The 27,048-nt window shown below is 44.4% G+C and overlaps 1 protein-coding gene across 4 annotated transcripts in view; it reads right to left on the bottom strand.

The window, feature by feature from the left end:
• hip1 (huntingtin interacting protein 1) overlaps positions 1-27,048 on the bottom strand; it is a 279,248-nt gene that overhangs the window by 122,276 nt on the left and 129,924 nt on the right. For 3 of the 4 annotated variants that reach the window (XR_015073207.1, XM_085964331.1, XM_085964332.1), the window contains exons 3-5: positions 25,962-26,104; positions 8,473-8,529; positions 1,019-1,099 (exon numbers count right to left, since the gene is read on the bottom strand). Coding sequence is in view for 2 of the 4 variants with exons in the window: in XM_085964331.1 (XP_085820457.1) it covers positions 1,019-1,099; positions 8,473-8,529; positions 25,962-26,104 (281 nt within the window). In the remaining 2 variants the exon portion in view is untranslated. Of the gene's footprint in view, positions 1-1,018; positions 1,100-8,472; positions 8,530-25,961; positions 26,105-27,048 lie in introns of those variants that run through there. The other variant, XM_085964334.1, reaches the window with a different exon arrangement.

Here is a 27,048-nt window from a genome sequence, read left to right as displayed (position 1 = left end):
GGAGAGGGAGAGAGAGAATCGGAGGGAGAGAGAGAGAGAGAGAGAGAGAGAGAATCGGAGGGAGAGAGAGAGAGAGAATCGGAGGGAGAGAGTGAGAATCAGAGGGAGAGAGAGAGAGAGAGAGTGAGAGAGAATCGGAGGGAGAGAGAGAGAGAGAGAGAGAGAGAGAGAGAGAGAGAAAGAAAGAATCGGAGGGAGAGAGAGAGAGAGAGAGAGAGAGAGAATCGGAGGGAGAGAGCGAGAATCGGAGGGAGAGAGAGAGAGAGAGAGAGAGAGAGAGAGAGAGAGGTGGTCAGGAACTCAGAGGGTAGAGTGTATAGAGAGCAGAGTGGGGATGGGGGAAGAATGTGATCCAGTTCTAAGGGGGGGCGGGGGTGCGAGAGGTGAGAGCGAGAACGTGATCCAGATGCTAATACAGATCATGTTCTTCCAACCCCACCCCCTTTACACCAGGACCACACTGTCCCTCTCCTCCCCCAGACCTGGTTGATTGCTCGGAAAGCTCAGTGCCCGAGTGGAAAATGACATCATTGGACTGGACGAACTCCGAAGTTACGACACGGTCACTATTCACTTCATACCCAATATACCCGTTAACAATCCATGGCCCACGCACAAAGCCCCACCAATTAGGAGCGGTCAGGATCTTGTTGTGAGGAGAAGGTCATGAATCCATGGGGGAGGAAATTGGGCAGGGGGAGGTCAGGAAGCCGGGGTGGGTGGGGGGGGGGGGGGGGGGGGGGGGTGGGCGGAGAAACAAGGTCAGGAAATTGAGCCGGGGGGGGGGGGGGGGGGTCAGGAACTTGGGCCGGGTTTTGGCCGGTGGAGGGCAAAAGTTAACACTACATGATGTCCAAGGTGATGCAGGCTGTGCTCAATCAGCTCTGGGGACCAAGCTCCTCTTTGGAATTACTGCTCCAGGAAGTTGCACCTTGAAGATAATTTTATCGCTGCCTCGGACAATGGATGGAAAGAACCCTAACGAAAGTAAGGAAATAAAGCCAGAGAGGTTACTTACTTTACTGTGGAATTCCATCTTTGTTATTAATAGTTTGAGGTAGATGCAGCTCAGTCTCCCATAACCTTCACTTAAGTGACCCTTTGGGGGAAGGAAAATAAAAACACAAATTACAATCTTAAGTACAGGAAAAGTTCTGATATCCGGCACCGACGGGACCGGCGTGTTGCCGATCTATCAAAAGTGCCGGACATGCAAAGTCAACGTTGAAGCATACGGAGATGAAAATCTCCGTATTTGACAACAAACACTGTTGCTCAGCAACAGCTCGTAAACACTCGGCCCGTACCTTGAAGCGTCTCTGAAGCTGTTGCGAAGCTCCAAAGATGCTTTCCAGAGCCTGCCTGTTAACAGAATGCTAGGAGAAGAAAAAAAAAACTAACTAAAACGGCTGCTGATTTCTGCCGTTAGAGCAAAGTTTCCGGCCATACAACCTCCGGATAAACCAAAGTTTCCTGTAAATGTTTCAAGCCATCCAAATAAATTTTGCTACAATCTGAATGCTGGTATAGTGTAGAAGCTGCATCTCAAAAAGTTATTAGGACTTTCATTGGTTCAGTGGAAGATCCCAGGATTCATGAGTTAGCTGATCACAGCCAGGCCAGTTGAGGTGCTACAATTGTCCTCAGCACCCCTCTGCTGGAAGGGATGGGCAGCGGGAAATCAGCAAGCTTTTTTGTTCCGGATTGCAATACAGTAATGCCTGCGAGAAGTTGGATGTGTGTAAGCTTCAGGGGAGGACAGGATCGGTCTCGGCTATAATGCTGCGATGGGTGAATAGCGTAACAGTTTGGCCTAGGTTTTTTTGCATACTGCAACACCAACAGCAGCCCATTCATTTTAATGGGTTACCATTGGCGTTACAATCAGAAACCTAGGCTTTTGTCTCTCAGGTCGCATATTAAGAATGGCCACTCAGGCAAGGGTCTGGATGGGTGCTGGCACTCACGAAAGCAAGCTCCAGCAAGAGTCAACGCCCTAAAGAGAAAAAGATGTGAAAATTCAGACAATACTGGAAAGGCTTCCCAGATATTTGCAGCTGCTCTGAATTAACAAATAATGCAAGAGAGAATTACAATGGAGGGCACAATTAGTTTGCACTAGCTACTAATGAAACATTAGCCCTGCAGAAATTCCAGACAAGGTAATCCTATCCGGCTCCTATTCAGAAGGACAATGATGTTATTGCCTTCAGCTGAAAACAACACCAGCAGCTCAATATGGTGAAGGGACGACATAAAGGGCTGCAACAAACAGGCTGCGCTCCTCCAATTCTGGCATCTTGCGCATGTCCAATCTCCTTCGCTCCACCATTGCCGGCTGTGCTTTCAGCTGCCTCGGCCCCAAGCCCGGTTATTCCCTCTCTATCCTCCTTTAAGTCACTCCTTAAAGTCCATCTCTTTGACCAAGCTTTGGCTCACCTGTCCCAGTATCTCCTTGTGTGACAACGCTCTTCCTTGGGACGTTTTACTACGCTAAAGATGCTATATAAATGCAAGTTGTTGTTGTTGAAAAATATGAACTTTTTTTATGATGATGATGATAGCCTGCTATGTATTTCCTGCATTTTTTCTCTTTACTTCACATTTCCAGAATCTGCAATATTCCTTTTTATCTCAAGGCTGTGTTATTAGCAGACAGAAGTGCTATATTGTCACAGAGAAAGACTCAGAAGTTTCAGTGAAGAGAACAAACAGCAAAAGAAGCCATTATTATTTAGCTCTGCAGTTTCTAACTTTGCATTATTTCTGACTTCACAAAAACAGTTCAAACCTCATAACTTAATGCTATTTCACTTGTATCATTGGCACACCTAAAGACGATTACAAGCTTGCAAGGATCAAAAGTTAAACTTAGGACCTTTGCATAGTTATGTCAAATCTATGAGCACACATCAGGCTTCAAATCCTGAAAAGCCATTTTTGAATCTTAATCTATATATCCAACTGTATTAACTTATTAAACATGTTATGTCAACATTCAGGCTTCTCAATCCAGATGTCTCAAGTGGTCCGATGCAGGTTCCTGCCTCACACTTATTATCAGAGCCATAATATCTACAGCCCCACCCTTCACCCCACCATTGGTTGTCGTGCTTTCAGCTGTCTAGGTTCCACACTTCAACGTTCCCTCCCTAAACCTCTCTGTCTCTCTAGCTCCTTCTCCTTCAACACCCTCCTCAAAAACCACGTCTTTGACCAAGCTTTTAGTCGCCCCTGCTAATATTTCCTCCTTTGGTGTCCATTTTTCTCAATACACTTCTATGAAGCACTCCAATCAGTGCATGCAACAAGAATGAACATTACAACCGAACAAGCACACAACACATTCAATGATGCTGCACAAAGACCAAACTGAGCCACAGAATCAGTTATTTCACATTAGAATTACCAGCACAAAACCTGGGTTTGAATTACAAATTTCACTCAGGCCTGTGGTAGGAACTTTAAGTTGATGTGTGAGAGAGAGAGAAATAGTTTTCATGCTGTACCTGTGGAACTACGTTATCCAGAGTACACCATGACCACTCAAATCACATGGTAACCAGGTAAAAAGGACTGGGAAATTCTAGCTCCTGTGGACAAATTGCGAGAGAGGGAGCAAAAGGAAGAAAGGAAAAGAAAAGAAAGACCAATAGACATCACGGGAGTTGTAGATTTCACTCTGCTCCGGAGAGGTCGACAATACCCAGAATATACTGGGACAACCAGACCGAATATTTACAAACAATGGGAGTTGTCATGATGTGACGCGTGATCATTTTTCCCAGCGTTTTTAACAGTTTGGGTTGCTCAGAGAGGACTGATGTTTGTACCAGGGCCAGAGGACAGGGGGAGTCCAGAATAAGGGGGCGTAACCTTAAAATTAGAGCTAGACCATTCAGGGGTGATGCCAGAAAGTACTTCCACAGAGTGGAAATCTGGAACTCTCTCCACCCAAAACGCTATTCAGGCCGGGGGTCAATTGCAAATTTCAAAAGAGAGATTGATGGAGTTGTTAGTCAAGGGTATTAAGGGTTACAGAACCAAGGCAGCTAAATGGTGTTGAGATGCAGATGAGCCACAATCTAATTGAATGGAAGAACATGATCGAGGGACTGAAAAACATTCCTCCTGGAACAGGAGTAGGCCAATGAGGCACTTGGGACGCTGACTTCAGTCACTGCAGCCTGAGGCAGCCAGGCCCAGACTATGTTCAGGCGCTGGTCACTTGGGAGTCTCGACAGTGGAAATAACCTCCTTAGGCAGCACTACACCAAAAGCTTCACTACACATCTACTGTGAGAAGCAAGGAGGGAGGAAGTTTCTTTTATAATCATGATAATAACAAAGGGAAGGAGGAAGAAAATAAAGTACTTGCATCTTAAGTAAATATTGCAAATCCACTGTGGAGGTAGAGCAAAAAAAAATAATGTAAATCACTGTGAATACGAGGCTTAGGGTGGGAAAGACAAAATTACTTGCATCTTCGGCAAGTTGCCTTTTTTTTTAAGTGGTCAGTAAATAGCATTATAAGGTGCGTAATACTTGTACCTCAGATTGGTCAGGTGATATATCACTTCAGTAAATTTACTGCATTAAAGCAACAAGTGAACCATGCCACGTTTAGGCGGAAGAACCGTAGAAAACATCAACCAGCACACTCCAGGTCCTTTTCAAGTATTTATCCAATTGCCTTTTGAAAGTTACTACTGAATCTGCTTCTGCCGCACTGTCAGGCAGCGCATTCCAGATTACAACAGCTGCTGAGTTAGGAAGAAATTCTCATCTCCACCCCCACCCCCACCTCCCCCGGCTTTTTTGCCGATTTTCTTAAATCTGTCCCCTATGGTTACTGACACTCCTGCCAGTGGAAAGATTCTCCCTATCTACTCTAGCAAAACCCCTCAATTTTGAGCACCTCTATTAAATCTCCCCTTGACCCTCTTTGCTGTAAGGAGAATATTCCCAGCTTTGCTAGTCTTTCCACATAACTGAATTCCCTCACCCCCCGTACCATTCTGGTCGATCTCTGCCACGCCCTCTCCGAGCCCTTGACATTCTTTCTAACGTGTGGTGCCCAAGAAGATATCGACACTTCTTTATTCAAAGGACACAAGGGATGCATTTGAGCTCCAGGAGTTGGCTTAGAGAAGAGCCACAGGACTGATGCCAGCCATCGGGAGGACTGTCCTATTAAGAAAATCTTGGGCCAGAAAGGAGGTGACCAAGATGTGACCTTTTAAACAGCATTGAAAAGGCAAATCCAAAACACTACTTCAAACTCAGGGTAGAGAGTTTTAAACAAGTTCAAGGCTGAAGTCAGGAAGTTCTTCACACCAAGTGAACTTCTTCAGAATAGACTTTTGGGTAATCAGTGGAGGCAAAAAATCTGGATCATTTCAAGAAAAAGTAACCGCTAAATGCCACGATGGAGGGATTGCAGGGTTTTTGGACGAATTAACTAAAATGGGTTGAATGTCCTTCCTCATCTGTAGGTACCTTGTGATTATGTGAGTGTTTGAGCTTCACTACTCAAGTATTTATAATTTAACCCTGAAACAAGTCACATCTGACCTGACAGACATAGGCTCGTTTTTCTACTTGCACGGTAGAATGACTAAACAAAAGCTATCAAGGTAAGAATTTAATACCTTAAAAAAAAAAATTCCAAAATAAAAATCCAAGACTCAAGGCTGCAAATCTTCATAGAAATGCTTAAGGGAAACACATTTTCCATTCAGTCGGATATTATTTTTGATACAACTCCTGCCACTTTTTAAAAAATTCTCTAACTGGAGACACAATTGAGACCAGCTAGCTCAGCACAGACTGGGGATCAAACCCAGGACCCTCCTGTTCGACATGGCTCAACTACTCAGTGTTAACCATATTATTTCAGAAAATATTGAGTATAGTTGAACCATGGTTAGGGCAACAATGCCTGAATCGAGATGGTTTCAATGATCTTTCACAGTTACAGACGACTACAAAACTGTCATCCCAGTGTGGTGAACTTCATCAAACTACAGGTTAAAGTAGCATAGCTGCACCTCACCTGAATTAAAAACAGGAGTCCGAGCAGAGTATGAGATGGACTCTTTTATATTTAAAAACTTTTTTTTTTTTTTAAAAAGGAAATATCAAGATTGTTTGCAACGGACCCAAGAACCCATCCATGCTACCAGGATAACATGCCCCACTAGCACACTAAATAATGAATTGTCAGTTTTCTTCCATTCTCTCTCTCCTCAAATATGACGTAAGCTGCGATATGGGTCCATGAGTGCCAGCAGCCAGACAGTGGGTGTTATGTTGTTGGCTGGGGCATTACAGCCAAGACTGACCCCCATCCCTCATTCAATAGCAAAATACTGCAGATGCTGGAAATCTGAAATAATAACAGAAAATGCTGGAAACACTCGGCAGGTCAGACAGCATCCGTGGAGAGAGAAACCAGAGTTAATGTTTCCGGTCAGACGAAGGGTCATCGACCTGAAATGTTGCTCTGTTTTTCTCTCTCCACGGATGCTGCCTGACCTGCTGAGTGTTTCCAGCATTTCCTGTTGTTATTTCCCATTCCTCATTTGTTGTGATTCGGGGTTTTATAATGCCTTTTTCCCCTTTCAACGTTTTCACAGCAATTCCTGTAAGCAGACTGATCATTTATGAACCGAAAATGGTACTTTCCATGTGATCGGTCTTACCACAGGTTGAGAGACCCGGAACTAACAACTGCAGTGAATCACATACTGAAAATTGGGCAGATTCATCCTACATTTTCAGCCATCTTGGTGACCAGAATATCACCTCATAGATCAGAACTTCAAGCAGCTGAAATAGCTTCAGTATTTACATTTTGAAATGCACAGAAACAAGGATTATGATTAGCCAATCGTAGAACAATGCAATAATCAGCCAGAAACGTTCAGTAATATCCCTTTGAAATCTTCTGAAGAACATTAACGATTCTGCTACACAATGTTTCAAGACAACTGCTGCAGACAAAGCCTCCCTTTTCCTCTCTGTTGATGACCAACTCTTTTCTGGTCAGGATTCAGAGATAAATTCCCTTCAGTAGCCAAGACCCAACTTTTTAAAGCAATTTCCTTGGATGTTAAAGGCTTCTAGCCAAGCTTTGACAATATCAAGACAATGAGGTTAGGTGATCAGCTGAAAGTGACAAGGGTACACGCAGGCAATCTATAACAAGGCTTGGCATTGTACTTCAAACAAGACAGCCTCTCATTGATAACCATTTAAACACTATCTCTTTCAAACATTTATATGCATTCTAGTCTGTGATGCACTAATCCCAGGGTATCAACAACACACAATACCTTCATGTCTGAATAATCAATAAACAAAAGTGCTATCAGGATACAACAATTTGTATTTCGGAACAATGATCAGAGTCCAGGCTGACATCTTGGCTTTAAAGGCATTAGACAGGATGGCGAGGTGACATGTGACATTGATTTCAAATCTATACAAAACGGATCTTGAATTTTCATCAAGTCACATCCAAATAAATGCTCTCTCTGGCAGGAATCACCGATCAACTAGCAATTAAAAACCCATGGTGGTGTGAAAACCATAACCAAGGTCAGGGCTACAAACAGAAATGGAACCATCAGCAGCAGACGCAACTTCAACAGTTCTGAGCCAGTACAGCAATCGATATAACAAAGACTACTACAAGATCTGCAGTGAGCGATCCAATGACGGTTTCACCGCAGCTGTAGCTTCAACCAAGAGGTGTCAACTTTTTAAATCTTGATTTTTAATCATTTCAAAACAAAATGCCTGCAAGTCATATTAGAAAGCTTTATCAATTAATTGATTTCTAAGTGTCTTAAGTTCTATGGACACTGGCAGCCATCCAGTAGCTGGTCCAGGTGGCTATTCTCCATGTGTGTTACTTTGATCAGCTTGTCAACAGGCTAGTCAACCATGAAAGGGGCACCACAGTTGGCTCTGCATGTCCTAACCCAATATTCAGACGTGCACATTCCTGGCCCAATTTTCTCTTTCCTTCCCTATCTAAGAATGCTCAAGGCCAACCAGTGTTCCCATTGGCATCCTGGGTATCAATTGAAGACAGCACAGACCTAGAACAGTCTCAATTAATTTATTGAAATAAAGTTTCAGACTTGTATTTTAAAGATTTGTATTTAGTAGTACAGGAGGTTGCCCTTCAATTTCAGCTGTCTAGGCCTCAAGCTCTGGAATTCCCTCCCTAAACCTCTCCGCCTGTCTCTACCCTTACAAGTCGCTCCTTGATACCTACCTCTTTGACCAAGCTTTTGATCACCTGTCCTAATATCTCCTTATAATTTCTCAATGCCGTCTCCCAGTGTCCATGGCCTTAAACAGTGTTTAAAACAGTTTCCTGTGAATGTTTTGGTGATAGGCATGGTAAATATGACATGTACACTAAAGGATAGTCACAAACGAGAGCTCCAGGGCACTTACCCACATTCTGCTCATATCGCTCAGCTCATTCTTGTATCGCACCGAGTCCTGCAGAACCTGCGGTATAATAAATCATCCATGTGTCAGAATGCTTAACAAAACACTTCAAAGCATCTGAGCTTCAGAGCTTACCTAGTTAACCAGAAAATATATTTTTTTTTCCAGAAATAATAGATGATAAAAGCATTACAACAGACCAAATGTCTTTTACAGTTAATGAACTTGGATGGCATGTGTGTGGAATGAGGGTGGGGCAGGAGGAAGGTTTAGTAGGAAGGCCTGGACAGGCTGAATTCAGAGAGAATGTTTCCAATGGCAGGGGAGCACAGAACCAGGGGCCACAGTCTAAAAATAGCGGGCAAATCATTTAAAACAGAGATGAGGAAGAATTTCTTCACTCAAAGAGTGGTGAGCCTGTGGAATTCCCTGCCACAGAGGGCTGTGAAGGCTAATTCAATAAATATTTTCAAGAGAGAATTGGATATATTTCTGAAGGCTAAGGGGATTAAGGGTTACGGAGAAAAGGCGGGGACGGGGTACTGAACTGGTAAGATCAGCTAAGATCTCAGATGAAGATCAGCCATGATCTCATTGAATGGCGGAGCAGGCTCGAAGGGCCTACTCCTGTTCCTATCTCTATGTTTCTATGTTTCTATGTTTCAACACACGCACGCACATACACACAAAACTATAAACGACAGAAGTTTTCAGCTCTAGAAAAGCTCCAGAGCAGCAAACTACAAAAGCTGATATCGAGGCAAAGTCTGACAAAGCTTCAGATAGCTCAACCAAGATGGCCTCCTCAATGCAGCATCCACCTCCATGAAACCACTGTGCTGCTCACACAGTGGCAGTGTTGGCAGAGGTCAAGTTGGGGGGCGGTATTTGGGGGAAACAACAAGTTGTTGGAGTCGACAGAAATCAACAGGCTGAGACTTTTCTTTAAGCAAAAACAAAACCTGTCTTACTTTAATCAATCTCCACGAGGTCTGAAGGCTCAGCCCCGTGCAGGGGCTAGGACGTCATCACGCTCCCGACGCTCTTAAAGGGACCCTGCACCAATAACCCAACCCAGCATGTACATATCACAACATTGCTATACAAAGTGAATTGTGTTAGGTACATATAAACAGCATTGGCTATACATTGTGTTATTGTCCCTGTGGTCTCCACCACAAAGTAGACCTTGGCCACACCTACCCACCTCAATTTACATATGACAGGGCAGGAAGGTGATACTTCAGGCTAGCCATTGTAACCGAGGATTAGTGCAACCTCTTTGGGGCAGGATTGTGGCCATGAACCATACTGTCCAATTTTACTTGTTTTAGTGCCCAAAACCGGACAGTAAAAAGGAGGGAAATCCAGCTCCATCACTGCTACAACAATTTAAGCAAACTACAGTCTAACTTGAGAAGGGAGAAGAGACAAAAGCATTACGTCTCATTTGCATCACAGACAGTGAATGAGTAACACCATTTAAGTCATCGAGTTCTGAATTTGCAAATGAAAACTTTGCTGAACACAGTTTCATGATTGTGCCAAGTCTTTAAATGGTCAAGCAAGTGTTCTCCATCATATCGATCTCAACTATATCCGATAGTAGTTGCCACAAAAGGAAACAGTATTAAAGCATGCATTAGATTCAGGCCAAAGGAGAATGTGTAGAGGACAGAAGGTCCTTCAAAATAATAAACATCAGAAACCAGAGCAGTATAAATCTTAGAGTGACCTTGACTATCTCTGAGCTCTGCTTTCTAGCGATTAGAGGACCAGCTGAGAACGCTGTCCACTCTATACACTGCTAACTCCAATCAGATGCGTTGCTTAAACGTAACATGTTTTCTAGTGAATTAGGTTTATTAATCTGTAACAAGCATGAAGGGAGAGATCGGTCACTTGGCAGTGTATCTCAGTCATCACCGGTCATTGGGTTTCATGCTACCTAGATAACCGCCTGCAGAACGAGCAGTTTTAAAGCATGAGACACATGGACAAGGGATAACGGAGACCCACGAATATGAGCCGTTATAACCAGACCAGTCAACATTGGGGAAGTCCTGGGTGAGAGATTTTCAGTTGCAAGCTGCATATCTGTTGCGTCAACAAGTTAAGTCAGTCACGGCCCCAGGCAACAATCAAGTGGCATTCATGTATTCTCTCTTCCTGGCTCACTCTCTTCCCGATCTCTCTTTTTTCTTTCACTCTCTTGCTTCCTATATTCCTTTCTCTCCTTCAAACAACAACAAAAAAAACCAACAACTGCTTTTGATCACCTGAGGGGGTCAGGGAGAAAATTTTCCCTTATTGGCCCTGGGTTTTTGCCTCTCCCAGGAGATTACATGGTTACAGGGGGGTATGAGGTATATAGTCGTGACGCTCCATCCATCATGAGTGTGGGGCAGGCTTGATGGCCAAGATGGTCTTTTCCTGCCCGTCAATTAAACAAAAAGATTTGCAAGTGTCTCTTATTTTCACTAACGCAAGAGATAGCTGGTGAAGGTGTTACAGAAGCAGTAAAAGCGACCTATTAAATCGATGCACTTTATCGTTTTACACAGGACTTTATCATTGTGAATATTGGTAAAGCCCCAATAGTGGGGACGACCAGCACGAGAGATCGCAGTAGTTGCTGGGCTTGCTCAATATTAAGGAATTCCACAAAATACACTTGGCCTTGACTCTACCCTGTAAAAGGGCAACTAAATCTGTCAAGCTTCTAAACATGGTTGGAGTGCTAGAAAAAAAAGTTAAGGCTTCTGCTTCCCCCTCTGTACATTTCCAGTAGTATCTCTTGCGTGTAATTCGTCCCACCATGTTAGGTAATTTACTCAGATTCAAATATATTCTGTTGGATGTTTTGTAGTCTACAGGCATTCATTCATAGTGGATGGGATTATAGCCCTCCAATGCAGCACCACTGTTCCCAGAATATCTGTATTCCCAGATCCTTCTCCCAAAGCTTTGGAAAATGGTTTCTAAGACTGGTAACCCAGGTCTTCATTTAATGCATGCAAGATTCTGACTCCAAGGTGAAAGATGACGTCGAAGGTCAGAGTTATGTGCAGAGATGGGAAAAACTTCGCCATTTCAAGCACCCAGAATCACCATTAAGGACTCCCAGGTCAGGGATACAGTTGCATGCTCTGCTCCAGCATCGTGCTTTAACCCCAACTCCGAAGAACACCCCTACAGAACCATTTCCTACCAGCCATCCTATGGTCCTTCCTGGTGCTAATTTTAGTGCTGCTTTTGAGGCCATTTTGTGCTATGGTCTTATATCTGCAAGACACTGGGTTAGATTGCCCAACCCCTTGCCACATGAGACCCTTGCAGCTAGCAGGAAGGGGAGACCTTCATCCAATATGTCTATCTTTTATTTTTAAGATCTGTATCGCAAATAGAAGCATTAAACAGCAGTAATCCTGTGTTCTTTAAATCAAGAATAGTTCTTTGTTCAAGCAGTCTCAGAACAGTCTTTGCAATTTTTGTTGCTGGCCAAAAACAAGTCACACTTCCTAAGCGGAAGCCAAGCGCAAACAGCGCATGTCAACCCAAGCACCCCACCCACCCGTCCCTTCAAACACCGTCTGCCCCCCGTGACAGAGACTGTAGGTCCTGCATTGTCACCTGAGAACTCATTTTTAATGTGGAAGCCAAGTCATCATCGGTTCCAAGGGACTGCCTAAGGAAGAACAACAACACTTCCTAACTACTAAAATAATACAATTGTCATAAGTCTTAACATACCATCATCCCCAGTACATTGAGGGCTTTGAAAGGAGAATACGTTCTGCATTGTTCGACATATTTAATATAGAAACAGTCGGACTGCTGTTGGTAGCTAGCCTAGCTGCGACTTTGCTGCTGCACTTCCACATTAACCGAGATACGAACTAAAGAGCCAACTGTATATGCTACCACTGCTGGTTCATCTGTTGCTGCTAAGCCAAGGCCTGGGGAGGAACAGTGGAGTGGCGGTAGATAGGAGTGCACAGGGGCCAGTGGGAAACATTGTTGGGATTTTAATAGAGAGGTTCTCAGCAGAAGGAGCAAAAGCCACCGGCAGCAGCCGAGTACGGTCAGGAGCTACAGTGACAAATACATTTAGCATATTTACTGTGGGCTGCTCGGAGTGTTGCTGCTGTCGGGTACTGACACGAGCTCACAGCAATACCTACAGTCAGAAATGGAAGCAAATCTGATCCAGGAAGCTATAGGCCTGTTAATCTAATGTGTATACCAGGCAAAGGAATGGAAACCATTCTAATGGATCGGCTTGAGGAACATTTGTGCAAAATTCAGGTGGAAGAGATGTTTTGATGACATCACAGATAAAGACAGTGGAAATGCCTATGATATAACTTACTCGTACTATTAGAAGACTTAGAAGGTTCCTTGTGAAACGCTTCCAAATAAGCTGAACACCAAGGAAATCTAGGTAAGAGTATTAGACTGGACACAACAACTAACAATTATATAGCACCTTTAATGTAATAAAACGTCCCAAGGCGCGTCACAGGAGCACAATAAGACAAAGATTTTGACAGAGCCAGAGATATTAGGGTAGATGACCAAAAGCTTAGTCAAACATATAGTTTTTAAGGAATGCCTTAAAGGAGGAGAAGGAGGCAGAGAGGTGGAGAGATTTAGGGAGGGAATTCCAAAGCTTAGGACCGAGACAGCTAAAGGCACCGCCGCCAATGGTGGAGCCATGAAAATTGGGGATGCGCAAGAGGCCAGAATTGGAGGAGCGCAGAGATCCAAGGGTCGTAGGGCTGGAGGAGATTACAGAGATATGGATTTGAAAACAAAGAATTTTAAAATTGAGGCGTTGACCGACAGAGCCAATGTAGGTCAGCGAGCACAGGGGCGATGGTTGAACGGGATTTGGTTCGAGTTGGCTAAAACACTTTAAACAGAGTATTTGTGGTGCTTTATTGGAATGGTAGGAGGTGTTGAATGCTAAGCTGCAAGGGCCACGTCTTGGACCAGTGATACTTCCTATTTACATATTTTACCTGGGTTCTGAAACCAACTGCAAGATCAGATTTGCAGACAGCACTATTGCCATATTAGTTTGGACTGTAGGTGACCCGTGTCCAACAGCCAGCTCCATGTACTTCGTGCTAAATCAGGCCCCTTTACCCCAGTGAGAGACTCACAGACCCACTAAAAACTGGATTTACAAGTCCGCTGCCAAGATAAGGGCAGCACGGTGGCATAGTGCTTAGCACTGTTGCCTCACAGCGCCAGGGACCTGGGTTCAAATCCGGCCTCGGGCGACTGTCTGTGTGGAGTTTGCACATTCCCCCCGTGTTTGCGTGGGTTTCCTCCGGGTGCTCCGGTTTCCTCCCACAGTCCAAAGATGTGCGGGTTAGGTTGATTGGCTATGATAAATTGACCCTTAGTGTTAGGGGGATTAAATACGTGGGGTTACGGGGATAGGGTGGGAATATGTGTTGGTGTAGGGGTCACGGGGATCGGGTGGGATATGTGTCGGTGCAGGCTCGATGGGCCGAAATGGCCTCTATCTGCACTGTGGGGTTTCTGTGATTCAGTGATTCTGTGATAAGGGAGCCAGATTTAGCAGTGCAAGCACTTGGAAGCCTGCTCATAGCTGCAAATCATCCATAGGTAAACTTAGTCAGCACCAGTAGCTTCAAATTAGTAAATCAAGGTGTAGTTAAGTATTTGCATTAGTATTTTGATTATTTATTAAAAGCAGCAGACAGCTGACAGATGAAATTCAAGTTGCAGTGAGATTATACGATTGGTCTTAGCATCCTCAGACCAAAAGTGGGAGTAGGGCAAGGTTCTCGCTGTTGGAACTGGGGTTGCCATCGGTGTTCGGCTCAACTATGGTACCCTTTGTAGTCAAGTTGCCATCCAACCATCGCTGTCCAAATTCACACACAAACAGCACAGCCACTTGGACGAGGTACTGGAGGGCCATCAACATCCTTGGAACTGTACCCCAATTTCCAAGACTAGACATGTTTTGCAACCATTAATGAGGAGTATCACAGCCAAATCTGATGCCCACATGCACATACTTTCCAGAAGGGGTCACTACATGGTGACAAGTAATGGGAATTCTGGTTGATTTTCCCTTTTCTGCTAATCCTTCAGACAAAAATCAATGCCACCAGGAGAATGGTCTAAAGGAAAGGAAATATAATGGAAAAGCACACTGTAAAGCCGTTTAAAGTAGGATCTTTGGGTACTGATCATTTGGCTGTACAGTTAACTTTATCAGACCTACGCTTCTTTTCCTATTCAACCTAGCAATTGTTACTTTTATGGATTATTAAACAAAACACATTGGCCTAGAAATTCAGTGGCCTGCGCCACCAGTTTGCGCCCAAAGAGGGCTTTTGCGCCACTGTCCAAACCTACCGCGATATTTAGCGGGGCGCTCATGGCGGCGTTAGCCTGTAGCGCTGCGCCGCCACCGATGACGTCATCGGTGTGCGCAGCGCCCCGCTATCGCCCCGCTGGCCATATTTGGTCGCTGCCGCCTCCTCCGCGCCGGCCACAAACAGCGACCAGAACACAGGGGCCTACCTGTGCCGGTAGTGGGGTGAGTTAAGGTGGAGGTGCGGCCGGCCGCTTTTTCGGCGGCCGCCTGCCCGCACCTCCATCCCCGGCTTCCTACAGCGCCCCCCCCCCCCACCACCACCCCCCCCACCATTGCCGGCTGTTTCCAGAGAGCCCGGCACTTCTCCTTGGTGCCGGGCTCATTTGCCAGCACTCGCGAGCAGGGATCGCGCTGTTGCAGGCACCTCCCCCTTAAGAGTGAGAGGAAGGCCTGCAGTACCGCAGGCTGCCGTGCCGCAGCGGGTGGCGCTGCGGCACTTTGCACGCCGATATTCAGTTTCGGCGCCCCGCTTCCCTCGTTTAGCGGCCGGCTTCTACTTGGGGCGCTGAAACTGAATATCCCGCTGGCGCAAGTGGCTCCGCGCGCAGCGGTAATTCCAGCGCCCAGGCGAGCTGGGCGCCCCTAACTGAATTTCTAGGCCATTGTTTATCTGCTTACATAGAAGATAGGAGGAGGAGTAGGCGATTCGGCCCCTTGAGCCTGCTCCGCCATTCAATGCGATCATGGCTGATCATCCAAATTCAGTACCCGGTCCCCGCTTTCTCCCCATACCCCTTGATCCCTTTAGCCTTGAGAAATATATCCAACTCCTTCTTGAATATATTTAATGAATTGGCCTCTACTGCCTTCTGTGGTAGAGAATTCCACAGGTTCACCACTCTCTGGGTGAAGAAATTCCTCCTCATTTCTGTCATAAATGGCCTACCCCTTATCCTTAGACTGTGACCCCTGGTTCTGGACTGCCCGACCATCCTTCCAGCATCTAGTCTGTCTAGTCCTGTTAGAATTTTATAAGTTTCGATGAGATCCCCTCTGATTCTTCTAAACTCCAGCGAGTACAAGCCCAATCGATCCAATCTCTCTTCATAAGTCATTCCTGCCATCCCAGGTATCAGCCTGGTGAATCTTCGCTGCACTCCTTCCATGGCAAAAACATCCTTCCTCAGATAAGGCGACCAAAACTGCACACAATACTCAAGGTGTGGTCTCACCAAGGCCCTGTACAACTGCAGCAAGACATCCTTGTTCCTGTACTCAAACCCTCTCGCTACGAAGGCCAACATACCATTTGCCTTCTTAACCGCCTGCTGCACCTGTATGCTTACCTTCAGCGACTGGTGCACAAGGACGCCCAGGTCTCGTTGCACTTCCCCTTCTCCCAATCTATTGCCATTCAGATAATAATCTTCCTACCTGTTTTTGACACCAAAGTGGATAACCTCACATTTATCCACGTTATATTGCATCTGCCATGCTTCTGCCCAATCACCCAACCTGTCCAAATCATCCTGGAGTTTCTCGGCATCCTCCTCACAGCGCACACGCCCACCCAGCTTTGTGTCGTCTGCAAATCTGGAGATATTACAGCTAGTTCCCTTGTCTAGATCATTAATATATATTGGCCCAGAAATTGGTGTCGGGGGCTTCCTGCGCGCACACGTTCCACCTCTGAACCCCTTGGTTCAGAGGAAAGGAAATGCCAGTTTTCCACGCATGCGCTGTGCATGCTGAAAACCGGCACTTCCATCGGGCCCACGCGTGAGTACACGGTGCTTACTCACGTGTTGGGACCCGAATTACTGGGCCATTGTGAATTGCTAGGGTCCAAGGACCGATCCCAGCGGTACCCCACTGGTCACTGCCTACCACTCGGAAAAAGACCCGTTTATTCCAACTCTTTGCTTTCTGTCTGCCAACCAGTTTTCTATCCAAGTCAATACCTTGCCCCCAATCCCATGTGCCTTAACTTTACACGCTAATCTCTGATGCAGGACCTTATCGAAAGCCTTCTGAAAGTCCAAATACACCACATCCACTGGTTCTCCCTTATCTATTTTACCAGTTACATCCTCAAAAAATTCCAGTAGATTAGTCAAGCACGATTTACCCTTTGTAAATCCATGTTGACTTTGTCCGATCCGGTCACTGTTTTCCAAGTGCTCTATCTTTTATAATGGACTCTAGCATTTTCCCCACTACCGATGTCAGGCTTGCCGGTCTGTAATTCCCCGTTTTCTCTCTACCACCTTTTTTGAATAGTGGGGTAACATTAGCTACCCTCCAATCCATGGGTACTGTTCCAGATTCCATCGAATGTTGGAAGATGACCAGCAATGCATCTACTACTTCTAGGGCCACTTCCTTAAGTACCCTAGGATGTAGATCATCAGGCCCTGGGGATTTATCGGCCTTCAATCCCATCAATTTCCTTAACACCATTTCCCTACAAATACTGATTTCTTTCAGTTCCTCCCTTTCATCAGACCCCATGTTCCCCGACATCTCTGGGAGGTTATTTGTGTCCTCCTTTGTGAAGACAGAACCAAAATATATATTTAATTGGTCTGCCATTTCTTTGTTCCCCATTATAAATTCCCCTGATTCTGACTGCAAGGGACCTACGCTTGACTTCACCAATCTTTTTCTCTTCACATATCTATAAAAGCTTTGAGTCAATTTTTATGTTCCCTGAAAGCTTACTCTCATATTCTATTACGATACCACTGCGAGCTAGATTTTGAGACAGAGCCTGAAGGTTGGAGACTGCTGCAGATAATTGAACAGGTGAGCCATTACTCCCCATGACATCATTAAACGGAGAATGGATCAATATCAACAGCTTCATACAAAATATTCCTGCTACTACAGTAGTAAAGGGTGACTGATGTCTCCAATAAAACTGACATTTTCAACGCTGAAAATTTATTCGCTGGCCTGCATTAAACAAGCAGCTTCATCTCTATAAAGTCTGCTGCCGCCCGACTATAACCTGCTTGCCATTGCACCACATGCCCAAATCCAAAGCAAAAATCAATAGCATTCGTGGGTAGTCACCACTCCTGCACTTAAAGCAAGACAGCTGCCTATTAAACTCTTCCTTATATACGGCCACAGTTAGTGTCAGCACTGTTCCTTAGTGTCTTCCTGGACGAATGCCCATCATCCACACAATTACTAGACCTTCTGCAAACAGAGAATACTTGCCAAGCAATTTCCCTGACCTGGAATCTAATCTGCACCTTCTGGTCTTTAAGGTTCAATGCCACAGTAGGCAGCATCTTAACCCACTGTGCTATCTGAAGTCTAGCCTGTACATAGTACAGGAAACTCTCATTTAAACGGCACCTAAATATCTGGAATTCTCTATTAACCGGCAAAATTCTCGCTCCAAAAACAACACCTCAATAACCGGCAATGTTGCAGAGTCCGAGTCTCCCGCGGTGGCCGAGTTAGTCAGTGGGGGTAGTTCTCCAAACTGCCACTACTCAGCTTCTTGGCACTGTCGGGAGTCGGAACACCTCAAAACCCCTGTAACAAGAGTCTGACTCTCCCGCGCTGCCGGTAGTCTCTTCCGATCCGCCATTTTACAGGGGTACTGTGTGTCTCCTACGCTGCTGGTAGTCATTGCATTGCATTATGGAAATCCCAAAAGTTGGTCCAAGCAAAAGTAAGAGAGAGTGGTATTAACTTTAAAACAGAAAATCGACATATGCCAACAACTAGAAAGGGAAGAGAAGCGTATCAACATTATGAATGAATTCAAAATCGGTTCGTCAACAATCTACGACATCAAATCGCAGAAGGATAAGCTGCTCAAGTTTTATTCAAGCTCAGAGACATCTAAAAGTGTAGAGAAACGGTGTACGCTTCGTAAGCCTAAGCTTGAAGAGCTGGATACCGTGCTTTATGAGTGGTTTTCTCTTAAGCGTTCAGAGGGTGTTCCAATTTCCGGACCCATGCTAATCAAAAAAGCGAAGGATTTCTACGTAAAGATGGAGCTCCCTGACAAGTGTGCTTTCTCCGAGGGATGGCTAACGTGCTTCAAGGTACGGCATGGGATACGACGACTCAATATTTCTGGGGAGAAGAAATCAGCTGATCACGACACCGCAGAAGAATACTGCGATTATTTCAATCGGATTGTGCAGCAACATGATTTGTCGCCAGCACAGATATACAATGCCGATGACACTGGCTTATTTTGGAGGTTTTTGCTGGGGCTAGTGAGGTTAATGCTTCAGGTTACAAGAAAAATAAAGATCATGTAACCGTGCTAACATGTGCGAATGCTGCTGGATCACACCGGGTTAAACTTCTTGTCATTGGGAAGTATAAAAATCCCCGTGCATTTAAAAATATGAGGCACTTACCTGTTGAGTGTGGTAAACCACTGTTTGTATTCCACTGTGTACATGCCTGGACATGCCTCGGCTGACTCCTCCCACAAGTCCTAGTATAAAGGTGACTGCTCCCCAGCCCTTTGTATTTCTGGACCGGTCGACCACTCGAAGCAGACCTTCATTCTTTTGTTAATAAAAGCCTTTAGTTACTCTCTTAACTCTCAGTCTTTTATGAGTAATTGATAGCGCATCATTGAGTACAAAGCTCAAAGAAATGCTTGGATGGATAAGGAAATCTTTTTGAATTGGTTCCATCATATTTTTGTTCCATCGGTGAGGGAACATTTCCGTAGAATAGGGAAACCTGAAGATAGCAAATGCATTTTATTGCTTGATAATTGTAGAGCCCATCCGCATGAATCCGAGTTGGTTGCGGGAAATATTTTCACCATTTATTTGCCACCAAATGTAACTTCTCTCATACAACCCATGGACCAGGGCGTTATCCAAAATCTCAAGTGTCATTACAAGAAAGACTTCTTACGTAAACTGATAAGCTAAGATGACAATATTCACGCATTTCTGAAGGAATACAATCTTAAAGATGCCATCTTTAATGCTGCCTGTTCCTGGAACTTGGTGAAAGGTCACACTTTGAGACAAGCCTGGCGCAAATTGTGGCCTTCTGTAATGTTTGCTGAAGGTTCTTCTTCAGAGGAGGAATTTCATGGGTTCAATGTTCGTCCCAAGAGGAGTACAGTAATGGAAATGGCTGGCATGGTGAAAAATGTAGGCCCAGCAAACCCTCCACATCACCTCAGTGAAAGTGATATTGAGCAGTGGGTTGATGCAGATAGAGAAGTTGCTGTTGTGCATATGCTAAGTGATGATGAAATAATGGAGAATGTTTTGAATCCAAAGAAAGAAAGGGAAAGTGAGATGGAAAGTGAAGAGGATGAGATTTCTGAAGAGAAGATTTCTTGGGCTAAAGCTGCAGAAGATTTTGCTTCATTCCTCAAATTTGCTGAAAGCCATTCTTGCTATTCTGCCTAAGAAGTTATGCACCTCCATATTCTGCATTCCACCTTTCTACAAAAAAGGCAAGAGTCCACGAAGCAAGCAGACATCCGGGACATGTTTAGGAAAGCTTCCAAAAGAGTTGAATCAGTGGAAGTGCCTGAAGAATCTGTTGAAGTGCATGATCCTGATGACCCAGCTGACATGGATATTCCTGATGAACCAGCTGACTTGGAATAAGTGTACAGTCAACCACAGTACTTTATACTGTACTGTCGTTTATAAGTTTTGTTTTACTGTTAAGTAATTAAAGAGTTATGGATTACCCTCAACTGGCAGTACTGTACTTAATCAAGCATCTTCCACCATCCATTTAACACAACATTCTGTAGGTGAATACCCAATTACTGTACACTGCACATTTCTTGATTTTTTTATTTTTCTTTGTTAAAAATAGCCTCGGTAGATAACCCTCTCCGTCATCCGGAAATTTTGATAAACCTGCAACACGCCGATCCAGTCTGTGCCGGATAAAAAAAGTTTCCTGTATAACAAACCATGGAATGGAACGGGTTTGGTTCATGGAAACCAATTGCCTCCTGTACATCATGCACAACTACTGTCATAACCTAACCCAATCCAAAGATTGCCGAGGAACACAATTTAAACTCAGCAAAACTTTCAAAAGTTAAAACAAATTTGCTCCAGATATTCTGACCATGTGCTCAATGACACACAAGTATTGCATAACTCGTGAACCACATCTGCCTAAATGTATCCCTATAACCTTCAATTCTATTTGTCAATAATCTTTTTAACGCTGTGTTTATGGAATTCTTGAAAATATCAATCAGACCCTACTTTACCACTCAATGCTTAAAGGACTCTCAGATGTATCTCATTTAGTCCAGTTTCCCAGCAGACATTTAGTACGGTTTGCAACACAAGTATATTTAACCTGCACATCCATTTTATACCTTTCCGAGCCTGTTTGAGTCTGGAACCTGGCCACCGGCATCAATGGTGAAGACTGGCGAATTTAAAGACGGCAATTCTACCATACACCTCCCTCAGTTTCCTTTCCTCCTGCCCAGATTACAAACCCAGCTTCGTATCATGTGATCTCCATTTCCTAAATTGCTAATCTTGGGCTCTGCTCGTTTCAACATGAATGGTGTCTACCACTACGGATCTTGTTCTTCAGCTACATTTCTTGATAATTTCATTGAAAGGAGAAGACATATCTTGAAGATTATTCTTCATCTTTTAAATGATTTGCATCCTCCGCACACCACATCAGGTAGGCTGAGCGTGACAGGTTCTCAAGAAACAGGTGATTTTTGTACCCATAAAAATGTCTCAATTTCAGATTTGATACTTCCTCCATGTGGTCTCCTACTCCCATTCTGATCAAGCTCCAAAAAACATTTCTAGTTTATTATGACCTGAAGCTAAAGTAAAACAAAGTGATCCCAAAAATATATAGAAAACTCACACTGCGAGGCTAGCATGAATGGTGGATTGGATTGTGAGTATACCAAAGTAGTACAGATTCACAAGTAGGGGAGGGCCCTGCAAAGGAGCCAAAACACCAGCTATCATGATGAATCTGCTAAAGACATTGTATGTAGTATTCAAATCTAGACACTAAGGTTTGGTAAACACATGTGGAAGCATTCCTCCTAGTTCCTCAAATAATTTTATTTTGTTATTAAGTTGCCCAAATTTTAAATGCTTTCTCATGTCAAGGCAAAATATATGTTGTTCTGCAGGTTGCCCAGGATGTGGAGATACAAAGGTTGAGGATTCTATTTAGCCACATTCGTCACACTCTAGGCAGAATCAGGAACTTTGCTAGTCAGGATACTTGAGGCACACAGCGAAGAGGTGGAATGGGGAATGAGGGGACACTGGGTGCTGAGTTAGGGCAGTGCCTGTAGACAGTGAGAGCATGGTGGGGACAGGGATGTGTCCATGAAGAGGTCAGTTTAGGATTCTCATTGAATGTCAAGGCTTGGGGTGGTTGCAGGATAGGTCTGCAGGAAGGTGGTCAATTCCTCCCACTATTTTCCTAGTTCCAGGTTATTTATCCCACAGGTTCTTGGTCCACATGTTTGTTAAGTGGGGTGCGGGGGCAGCGGGCTGGGGGGGTGGGGGGTAGGGAGAGAAATAAGGTTGCACCATACTGGAGAATGAACTTTTTTCCCCCACTTGGAGCAAAGGCAGGCAAGCATCTAAAAAGGACTTTCCTTGCCCACCGTCAGTAGACAAGAGTTAGTATTCAACGTATGGCTTATTCAGTTATGGCTTTGGTGGCCTCCAGCAAGTCTGAAGATACATGATGTTATAACACCAAGTAATACACAATGGGTTGCAGCGCCCCGGATGCAAACTTGGCTCCCGTCTCCTGACCTACTGGTGGACGCTATGTCTGACAGGGTCAGGTCAGGGTGGCATTTTTGCAGCCGGGGCGGCAATAATTAGAGGGCAGGTGCCACGCGGACATTTTTTTTTGGGCCGCCTGCTGGCACCTGCCCCCCTCCTACGGGGTGCCGGCTGTGATCTACCCTCGAGTGCCGGGCTCTTTTGCCGGCACCCCGCTCCCCGGTGGTCCACCAACGCCCCGGTGCGCGCGGCTCTATGCCACTCCCCTTTAATCAGGGGAGGGAGGCTTACAGTACCGCGGCGATACGAGCCGGCACGTGTAGCGCAGCTGTACGTAGCGCCGCAATAATCAATGGGCGCACCCCAAGAGGGAGGGGGAGCGCTTCCAGTAGCGCCCCGCCTCCTTCTTGGAGCGCTACTATTGAATTTCAGGCGCAGGGGTGCTAACTTTTTCGGGGCGCTGCGAAGTTATTGCCCCAAAGGGGGCGTGAGCCAATTTTCCCCCCAATTTATCATTACAAATATGTGATGGGGGGTGGGGGGGGGGGGGGAAATTGCACCCAGATTGAAAATGGTCCCTTTCAAACAATCAGGACCCAATCTTTTACCACGCTACCTACCCCCCTCATTAGCCTTCCACCCGACCCATCCACAGCCCATTTTGGATCCTCAGGCAGCCCCCTCTACTACTTGCCCCACTGTTTGCCAGTTCCTGTCTTCATGCTCTTGCTTTAAAGTATTTAAATAAAAATTTCAGCTTCTTAAAATTAAGTCAGTCACAGGCACAATATCTTGGTATGCACTCCTGGCGTGCCGCAGGGGAGCAACATTGAAAGAGTTTGCTGACTTATACAGACTTTAATAAACCTAAATTTCTATAAACAAACAAGGCCTCGTCGTAAAATAATCAGAAGTTCAATGCTTAGATAGTTTCCAAGTTTTTTATATTGCTATAAAAAAATCAATCATTCAGCCTCAAAAATGGTTCTGTAGTTTTTGTAAACTGAATTTTAATAGCAATAAACAAATCCATTCTCTATAAACAGGACATTTTCTTTTATAAACATCAAGAAGCCATGATAATAGGTGTTGCTCTTCGCAAGTGTTGTATGTGGGTATTGTAGGTCTCTGAGTAAGTCATAACAAAAGCACAATGGTCAATATATTTATATCAATATCGCCTGAATAAAAGCTTGGAGAATCAAACCTCCAGTTTCTTTCAAAGACTTTTGGAAAAAGCAAAGACAATCTTAAATCATTACAGAATTAGAAGATACAGCCTTCAACTCCTGTAAGTGCACAGATTGCGCACACTGTACATGCTCGGAATATGCAGATTGCATGCCGGGAAATTCTGGAAAACACGTACAATTAGAATATGCAAACTTGATTAAAATTGTCCAGTCGAGGCCCAGGCTTCTGAGACAGACTGAGGCCTTGCAGCAAAAAAAATTAAAGCAGGTATTAAAAGATGCAAAAAACTATTCAATAAGGGTGAACAACATTTTTCTGATTTGAAGCATCTGTGGGGAAATGATTAAAAAAGAGCCATCAAATGGCCTGAGATGTAACAATACTGACAGATCAGTGTTCGTATTTAACATTAGAATTTCCATGAGAGCCCCATTTAATGGCATGGCAGGTAGTCACAGCTAAGAAGTGCAAGAGTCAAGTGTTATATTTGAGTATGCCCACTGAAAATATTTATGCTGCAGGTTTCAATAGAGCAGTCGCCCTATACAGGTTTTTTTCAATGAGTTGGTATAGAGTAGACATATTAGCAAATCTCCAATTTAATTGTTCCCAGGAATCACACTGTTCTATAAAGACAGGAATCTTATACTGTGTAAAAGACAATATATTCTTCTTCTGTTTCAGTGCAGGTGTATGTCCCTTTAAAACCAAGAAGCTGAATTTCTGTTAAGTAAACACGGAGTTCAAACAGATGTCAATCGGTGGCTGCTGATATTCTGGCTCCAGTATTTTGTTTCCCTGGAGAGTTCCTTTGTTTTTTATACAAATAGTGCAGCACAGAAATTTGAATGCGACTCGAAGTGTGACAGAGAAATGTGAACAGGAAATGTGAGGTAAATGTACCTTTAAATAATTTGATAGTTCTAGACGCAATAGACATGCAAATTAATTTGTTCCGTGCAGGCGATTTACCCTACTACTCTGTGGAGCCCTGACTTGTACACTTCTCTATGTATTAATATAATGGGAGCCAAGGAATCATTGCTGCACAGTCACTTCACTTTGATGCCAAGGGAATAGTATGGTGAAAAATTAAACAAAATTTCTTATTGCATTCGCCACTTGGAAATGTTTTTTCAACTTTCTCGCCTCCTTCCCTGAAGGGAAGTGTGAGCCCAGACAGGAAGAGTCAGCACACTATTCACCAAAGTCAAGCCCAAACTTGTTCTCACCTGGTCCAGGGGTCATGGACGAATGGGCGAGAACCACACTGATCCACACCCTTCCCAGATTGAGGATGCTGAAGTCAGCTCCAGTGTCTCACCTCCTGACTCCCCAAAGCCTCTCCATCTACAAGGCACAAGTCAGGAGTGTGATGGAATACTCTCCACTTGCCTGGACGAGTGCAGCTCCAACAACACTCAAAGCTCGACACCATCCTGAACAAATGTCCGCTTAATTAGCACCCCATCCACCACCTCAAACATTCACTCCCTCCACCACTGGAACACTGTGGCTTGCAGTGTGTACCATCTACAAGATGCAATGCAGCAACTCACCCAGGCTTCTGTAACAGAACCTCCCAAACCCGCGACCTTTACCGCCTAGAAGGACAAGGGTGCATGGGAACACCACCACCTCCAAGTTCCTATCCAAGTCACACACCATCCTGACTTGGAAATACATCATCGTTCCTTCATTGTCGCTGGGTCAAAATTCTGGAACTCCCTCCCAAATAGCACTGTGGGAATACCTTGTAGCAGTTTAAGACAGTGGCTCACCACTACCTTCTCAAGGGTAATGAGGAATGGGCAATAAATGATGGCCTTACCAGTGACATCCACATCCCACGAATGAATAAAAAAATCTAAATTAGGTGCAGTAGTCCTCAATATACAGCAAAAAACTGGTCTTCCAATTACTGACTGGACTCAGCATAAACATCGAGATCAAGGCAACAGTGAATCCAAGGAATTACATTGTAGTGGGCAGTGAGAGATTAGTCCAAGGGTGGTGTTGAGGCATATTATCGGTTCAACATTTCTGAATATCATATGAACTAATGATGCCATCACTAGTTGCAATGATTTTTCTTCCCTCACCACCACCCTTGACCTTAAGCAGTACACATTAAACAAAGTAACACTTAATAAACTTAAGATATGACTTACACTTGGATGTCCGTCTCGAAGCAGCTTATGAAATACATGGCAAAATTTCCAGCAAAGGACTGCGTTGCTGGACAGCGGCAACCGGTTCACGACCGACCAGAACGTGTGAGCACCTTTCTCATGGTGCGTACCCAGAATACACGGTGCAGAAACAAGTTAAGGAAATGGTTACAAACTGGAAATGCATTTTTTTTAAATAACATACATATTAATAGGTGTGATGAGTTCTGGGCTCTGAAATTTAATCAGCTCAATCACACAGGTTGCTGGGAATTGAGTTAGTGACTGTTAACGTAACTGTGGGGTCTGCCAAGGACAGGGAACTGAAACCACCCTTTATCAGATTCAAGATAAAAAGAAGAAACGTGAATACTGAAGATCTGAAATCAAAACAGGAAATTCACAGCAACTCAATTAGCATCTGAAATAGGAAGATTAACACTTCCGATTCTGATAAAGTGCCCCAGCCTCAACATTATATTCTCTTTCGGTGCTGATCCACTTGCTGTAGATTTTCCACATTTCTGTTCATTTTAAAATGGTTTATACATTTTTATTTTTATTTTATATGAAGTGTTTTCATACATTTCAGCTGAGAAAATACAACTGATAAAAGCCTCCAGTGTACAGATTAGGAAACAATGATCACTGCTATCGGCAGAAAAATTAATTGCTCAATGCACAAATAAACTTCAGAAACTAACCAGAAATTCCATTTTCCACAAGCAGTTTGAAGGGGAGGCAGAGAGAGACTAAAAGTTCCCTGGAGGACATTTCCATTTGTATTTGTCCCCAAAAGATGTTCACTTCTGCTGGCTATGGTTCCGTGGGCGCTGGCTCGTTTCAGTGGCCATTGTTTCCTGTGTGAGCCCATGCTACAAATTATTGGTTGGCTATTCAACTGGGAGGTGGGGAAGGAAGGGTGGGGGGAGGAGATATCTCAACCAAGCCTGGCTATTTGACCACATCGGGGGCATCAAACCTGAGCCCAATCCGATCGTCATCTGACACACCGAAAAATTCTAACTTGTTCATTTGCACTTTTAGTGAATTAGTGCTAATAATAGGGGACCCTTTATACAAAGCC

Source organism: Somniosus microcephalus, chromosome 22 (genome assembly GCF_052327205.1).
Source record: "Somniosus microcephalus isolate GS21.2 chromosome 22, FLI_Smic_1.0, whole genome shotgun sequence".
In the NCBI taxonomy this organism is placed as follows: domain Eukaryota; kingdom Metazoa; phylum Chordata; class Chondrichthyes; order Squaliformes; family Somniosidae; genus Somniosus; species Somniosus microcephalus.
Note: the sequence above shows the minus strand (reverse complement) of the source record. Positions and strands in the feature narration are given on the sequence as shown.